We start from the raw sequence: 7,166 nt of genomic DNA, 5'->3' as shown, positions 1-7,166 counted from the left end.
TTGCTGGGGTATTGAAACATGCTTAGAAGTACAGAGAAGGCGTTTCTGTTTGCTGGGGTATTGAAACATGCTTAGAAGTACAGAGAAGGCGTTTCTGTTTGCTGGGGTATTGAAACATGCTTCTGTACAGAGAAGGCGTTTGTGTTTGCTGGGGTATTGAAACATGCTTCTCAGTGTACAGAGAAGGCGTTTGTGTTTGCTGGGGTATTGAAACATGCTTCTCAGTGTACAGAGAAGGCGTTTCTGTTTGCTGGGGTATTGAAACATGCTTCTCAGTGTACAGAGAAGGCGTTTCTGTTTGCTGGGGTATCGAAACATGCTTCTCAGTGTACAGAGAAGGCGTTTCTGTTTGCTGGGGTATTGAAACATGCTTCTCAGTGTACAGAGAAGGCGTTTGTGTTTGCTGGGGTATTGAAACATGCTTCTCAGTGTACAGAGAAGGCGTTTGTGTTTGCTGGGGTATTGAAACATGCTTCTCAGTGTACAGAGAAGGCGTTTGTGTTTGCTGGGGTATTGAAACATGCTTCTCAGTGTACAGAGAAGGCGTTTCTGTTTGCTGGGGTATTGAAACATGCTTCTCAGTGTACAGAGAAGGCGTTTGTGTTTGCTGGGGTATTGAAACATGCTTCTCAGTGTACAGAGAAGGCGTTTGTGTTTGCTGGGGTATTGAAACATGCTTCTCAGTGTACAGAGAAGGCGTTTGTGTTTGCTGGGGTATTGAAACATGCTTAGAAGTACAGAGAAGGCGTTTCTGTTTGCTGGGGTATTGAAACATGCTTCTGTACAGAGAAGGCGTTTCTGTTTGCTGGGGTATTGAAACAAGCTTCTGTACAGAGAAGGCGTTTCTGTTAGCTGGGGTATTGAAACATGCTTCTGTACAGAGAAGGCGTTTGTGTTTGCTGGGGTATTGAAACATGCTTCTCAGTGTACAGAGAAGGCGTTTGTGTTTGCTGGGGTATTGAAACATGCTTCTCAGTGTACAGAGAAGGCGTTTGTGTTTGCTGGGGTATTGAAACATGCTTCTGTACAGAGAAGGCGTTTGTGTTTGCTGGGGTATTGAGACATGCTTCTGTACAGAGAAGGCGTTTGTGTTTGCTGGGGTATTGAAACATGCTTCTGTACAGAGAAGGCGTTTCTGTTTGCTGGGGTATTGAAACATGCTTAGAAGTACAGAGAAGGCGTTTGTGTTTGCTGGGGTATTGAAACATGCTTCTGTACAGAGAAGGCGTTTCTGTTTGCTGGGGTATTGAAACATGCTTCTGTACAGAGAAGGCGTTTGTGTTTGCTGGGGTATTGAAACATGCTTCTGTACAGAGAAGGTGTTTCTGTTGTTGGGGTATTGAAACATGCTTAGAAGTACAGAGAAGGCGTTTGTGTTTGGGTAATGAAAAAATGCTTCTATGTCGTCGAATCTGTCAGTCAAAATCGCGTGAGAGAATTACTAACTGCGTTCAGGAAATAAAAGAAAGACAGACAGACAGAAAGGCACAGAGAGAGAGAGAGAGAGAGATAGACGGACAGACAAAGAGACGGATAGAGGCAAAGAGAGAAATAGACAGAGACAGAAAGACAGACAGGGAGGGTTAATTCCCCCCCCCCCAACGCCCCCCCCCCCGCCCCCCCCGCCCCCCCCCCTTTTTTTTTTTTTTTTTCAGAATGTTAAAATCAATCACCGGAGACATTTCTCGCCAGAAGTGGACCCCCTTCCGTTGGCGGTAATGGCATCCCAATTTCAGCCGGGTAATGCTGCATCCATCTGTCCCTGTCCCGACCATTGATCTTCAGGAAAAGCAACCCAAGCGTGCCCTAATGGTCGCCATTTGTCCGGACGTTTAAAATAAGCGTCATATTCATCTGTTGCTTCCATACTGGGTTCTGATGAAAGCTTTCTCCGGTAATTCTTGACACTCCCCCCCCCCCGCCCCCCCACCCCCAGAATTAGCTAATGCGGGTTTCCGAGATGTATTTGCAAATAGTCTTTACTGTTGGTGTTTTTTTTTGTTTTTTTTTTGTTGTTGTAAATACATAAGGACATTAGGAGACTTTCAGCTGGCATTGATTCGGAATCATACGGATGTTTTACTCAGTACTGGCAATGGCATTTCACGAAGGGGGGGGTGAGGTGAAGAGACAATTCCAGTGAGCTGAAAATATAGGGGGGAAAAAAAACAGCGGGGTGGGGTGTGGGGGAGGGGGGGGGCAAAGAAAGAGAGAGAGAGAGAAAGAGAGAGAGATAAAGATAGACAGAGACAGATGCAGATAGAGACAGAGACAGTGAGACAGAAATAGGGACAAACAAACAGGCAGGAGGGATTCGTCACGGAAGGAACGAAGAGGACTACAGAAAAGAAGCATGTGATTACACGAGTGAACGCGCTTGTGCACGCATGTGAGAATAAGCACGCGCGCGCGCGCGTGTGTGTGTGAGTGAGTGTGTGTGTGTGCGTGTCAGTGTGTGTCAGTGTGTGTGTGTGTGTGTTTGTATGTGGATGTGTATGCGTGTGTGTATGTGTGTGCGCGCGTTTGTGTGTGTGAATGTGTGTGTGTGTGTGTGTGTGTGTGTGTGCGCGCGTGCGTGTCAGTGTGTGTGTGTGTGTGTGTGTGTGTGTGTGTGTGTGTGTGCGTGTGTGCGCGCGCGTATGTGTGAGCGCGTGCGTGTCAGTGTGTGTGTGTGTGTGTGTGTGTGTGTGTGTGTGTGTTTGTATTTGGGTGTGTGTGTGCGTGTGTGTATGTGTGTGTGTCGTGTGTGTGTGTGTGTGTGTGTGTGTGTGTGTGTGTGTGTGTGTGTGTGTGTGTGTGCGTGCGTGTGTGTGTGTGTGTGTGTGTGAGTGTGTGCGTGTGTGTGTGTGTGTGTGTGTGTGTGGTGTGTGTGTGTGTGCGTTTGTGTTGTGTGTGTGTGTGAGTGTGTGTGCGTGTGTGTGTGTGTGTGTGTGTGTGTGTGAGAGTGTGTGCGTGTGTGAGTGTGTGGTGTGTGTGTGTGTGCGTGTGTCGTGTGTGTGCGTGTGTGTGTGTGTGTGTGTGTGTGTGTGTGTGTGTGTGTGTGTGTGTGTGTGTGTGTGTGTGTGTGTGTGAGTGTGTGCGTGTGTGTGTGTGTGTGTGTGTGTGTGTGTGTGTGTGCGCGCGCACGCGTCTCTTGCTCTGTTCGCACACACGAGTGAATGTTCATTTCACAAAGAGGCTGCTAGGAAGACGAGAAGAGATGGCTGATGGTTCAGATCTGCGTCTAAAATCCAACAAGTTATCATTCACACACGCCAGCACAGACACGTGGAGAAAGGAGAGGGCGAACAAAGAAACAAACAAAAGAGGCAGATACAGAGAGATTGATGAGCAGGCATGCTGACACACACACACACATAAACGGACAAACTCAGTGACGGGCGCAACAGCCGAGTGGTTAAAGCGTTGGACTGTCAATCTGAGGGTCCCGGGTTCGAATCACGGTGACGGCGCCTGGTGGGTAAAGGGTGGAGATTTTTACGATCTCCCAGGTATATATGTGCAGACCTGCTAGTGCCTGAACCCCCTTCGTGTGTATATGCAAGCAGAAGATCAAATACGCACGTTAAAGATCCTGTAATCCATGTCCGCGTTCGGTGGGTTATGGAAACAAGAACATACCCAGCATGCACACCCCCGAAAACGAGAGTATGGCTGCCTACATGGCGGGGTAAAAACGGTCATACACGTAAAAGCCCGTGTGCATCGGTACGTGGGGTTGCGCCACAACGCAGAACGAAGAGCAAACTCCGTGAAAACGAAGAGGACCAATGCGGGGTAACAAAGGTCATGAGGTCCTAAGACGCCGGTGCATCGAGTGCGGAAAGTGGCAGCCAACAAACAAAAAAAAAAGACAAACACAAAGACAAACGGAACAAGACAAAACAGAGAGAAAAAGAAGTTAGTTCGGGGGTGAGCGACTGTGTCCGCGACGAAAGTGCAATAAGGGAGCACACAAAAAAAAAAAAGCAAAGACAGAGCAATACCGCAACGACAAATCAGGCCTACAAGGCATAAAAATAATGTTTTATTTTCAAGAGCTAATGTACACAACGATTCCATGTTTACCCACATTCCGTTGGAATAGCTGGCACAGAATCGGCCCCACGCCAATCAGGCCCAATCACAGTATAATGCTGCGCTTAATGTATGTATTATGTACTGTTGTTTATCAGAGATAAATAATAATAAAACTAACAAGACATAAACACACACCAAACACTCTCAGCTACATAAAATGTTTGTTCGTTGAACTTCAAATGTTTACATCAACACAAATTGCCACAGGACAAACACTATACCCACGGCATCAATCACTGACACACACACCACCAACCACCATCAATTTAACATACATTGTTTGTACCAACAGCATCGCACACATAGCTGCCTCAGACTACAAAGCATCACACCAATACACTTCCACAAGCTGGTCACAAATTATTTATGTAATGCGGATGTGATGTTCAAAGATGTGGGGAAAACCCAAAGCATATGCTTCTAAATACTATACTCACTACAAGCTGTATTAGCAGATCGAATTATATCCCTTAACCGCGTATCAAAGTGGTAAGTAGGAAATTTGCACAGCAAAAACATCTTGTTCCCACGGCCTTTAAACATGCTCAAGTGACCTCGTTGCGCTAATCACATGACACTTCTTCTTTTTCTTCTTTTCTTCTTCTGCGTTCTGGTGCTTACCCAGATCAGCTCTTTACCGATGGCTTTTACTGACCGTTTTTACCCCGCCATGTAGGCAGCCATACTCCGCTTTCGGGGGTGTGCATGCTGGGTATGTTCTTGTTTCCATAACCCACCAGAATACTTTAACGTGCGTATTTGATCTTCTGCTTGCGTATACACACAAAGGGGGTTCCGGCACTAACAGGTCTGCACATAAATTATGTTGACCTGGGAGATGGGAAAAATCTCCACCCTTTACCCACCAGGCGCCGTCACCGATATTCGAAACCGGGAGACCCTCAGATTGAAAGTCAAACGTTTTAACCACTCGGCTATTGCGCCCTTCCTCAGACAATTTGATTTTCAAGTCAAACTTGGTGGAAAGGGCGAGACCGGAATTCGAACCTAGCTCCCCCCACAGACACTGTATTGACAGACACGGGGTCTTAACCATTCTGCCACCGTCAGTTCCGTAAGAGAGACACATCTGAGAGGATCGGTGGAAAGTGATGTGGATGTGGATATGGGTGAGGGGGGGAGGGCGTGTGTGTGTGTGGGTGGACTCCGGGAGTGAGCGGCGTGGTTGTAATGACTCAAACGGAGCAGATGATAGGGCAGAAAAAAAAAAGGAGAGAAACTGAAACTGAAAAATGTTTTAATGCCATTGACATTACAGTCCTATTGGCATGGGACACATCAGAATAATCGTTTAACACATAAAAACAAACCAAACAGCATGAATATATGTATCAAAGTCGCAGCAACAAACCTGCTGCAAGACAATAGAAAACACTTAAGTCGAAAACGGCTATACCCACGTTCGACAAACTCACGGCGTGATCACCCTAAAAGAAAAGTATGAAAAAAAAGAAAAGTAAACCTATACATATTCAGTTAATTTGCACTTTCTCCGTGCATATTCAAAAACGATACAAATGTCGGCTTCTTTGAATCGAAAAAAAGGAGAGAGAGAGAGAGAGAGAGAGAGAGAGAGAGAGAGAGAGAGAGAGAGAGAGAGAGAGAGAGAAGTGGAACATAGCAAAGAAAAAAAAAGTCCACTTACCAGCCACGTCCCGAGACTGCTGAGTCTGCTCCTTGCTTTCCGTTCCCTTCAGCAGCAGCAGCATCATCACCGTCACCACCAGCACCAGCGCCAGCTGAACCGTGCAGTCCCAAGGCTGGTCGCGCCTCCCCCACATGCTGAACCACTGGGTCTTCCTCTTCAGTCACCTACCTCCAGTCGTGGACGGTTAAAAGCCGGCAGTCCACCAGTCTTGACATCCGCGTGTCAACGTGACGACGGTGGGACCAGGGTAGTTCAAGGTCAATCAAATGTTTACAGCATCCCGCATGCTACTTTTCCACAACTCTTGTTGTTGTTGAGTTTCGTCAGTCGTCAACGTTCTGAAAATGGCAAACATTCGTTTTAGACGCGCGCGTACGTGCGTGCGTGCGTACGTGCGTGCGTGCGTGCGTGCGTGCGTGTGTGTGTGTGTGTGTGTGTGTGTGTCTGTGTCTGTGTGTGTATGAGTTTGTGTCCCCTCTACCTCTCTGAAATTACTATTGGTTCCCCATATGAAACGTTACATAAAAAAAAATCTACCTCTGTGAAATTGCTGCTGATTTCTCAAATAAAACGCTGCATAAAAGCCCAATCTTTGTGAATTTACTACTGGTTTCCCACATAAAACGTGACATAAAGTCCTACCTCTGTGACATTACTATAGATTTTACCACATATGATGTTACATAAAAGCCCCATTTTTTGAAATTGCTATTGATTTCCCGCAAGTAATGCTACATAGAAAGTCCTACATTTATGAGATTGTTGTTGATTTCCCATATATTACACAAAAAAGTTTGACCTCTGTGGAATTAGTGTTGATTCCCCACATAAAACTTTACGTAAAAAGTGCTGGTGAAATTACTATTGATTCGCGAGAACATCGCTATTCCTGTTTCCTTATCTTAATCCGACTGGGAGAAATATTACGCCAGCGCGGGGAAGACAGTGCAAATAATACAAACACTGTCTCTGAGTAAGTGAAGGATTTTCATCTGTGTGGAATGAAGTCTTCAAAACGGGCAAGCTGTGGGAACAGTAAAATTACTTGGCAGGTCAGAACAACACTTTCATTGATCTTCGAGACACTACTTACCTGAAATTGCTGGTCGGAATTTACGAGAACAATGGTGTAAAGGACAAACAGGTGCTATTGAACGGCGAATCGTCAAAGAACGTTGGTTTTTGTCGTTGTTGTTGTTGTCTTGCTGTTGTTGTTGTTGTTGGTGGTGGTGGTAGTGGTGGTGATGGTGTTTTTATCAGCATTGAACATGACAAAAAGGCAGATAACCCGAAGTCACAAAAAAATGTTAACATCACAAGTCTCGTGTTGTTAAACGAACTCAGCCCAGTAGCTGTCGCAACTTGTAACCGCAACAAACTGAAAACAAATAACTATTTTATGAATGAGACCATTTGA

General features: G+C 45.9%; 1 protein-coding gene across 1 annotated transcript in view; it reads right to left on the bottom strand.

Moving 5' to 3' along the window:
- LOC143281388 (putative G-protein coupled receptor CG31760) overlaps positions 1-6,073 on the bottom strand; it is a 69,496-nt gene extending 63,423 nt beyond the window's left edge. The window contains exon 1 of the mRNA XM_076586595.1: positions 5,747-6,073. Coding sequence (XP_076442710.1) covers positions 5,747-5,882 — 136 coding nt within the window. The 5' untranslated portion in view covers positions 5,883-6,073. The remainder of the gene's footprint in view (positions 1-5,746) is intronic.
- Positions 6,074-7,166: the final 1,093 nt, after the last annotated feature.

This window comes from Babylonia areolata, chromosome 4, assembly GCF_041734735.1.
Source record: "Babylonia areolata isolate BAREFJ2019XMU chromosome 4, ASM4173473v1, whole genome shotgun sequence".
NCBI classification, from domain to species: Eukaryota; Metazoa; Mollusca; class Gastropoda; order Neogastropoda; family Buccinidae; genus Babylonia; species Babylonia areolata.
This window is presented reverse-complemented; position numbering and strand designations above follow the sequence as displayed.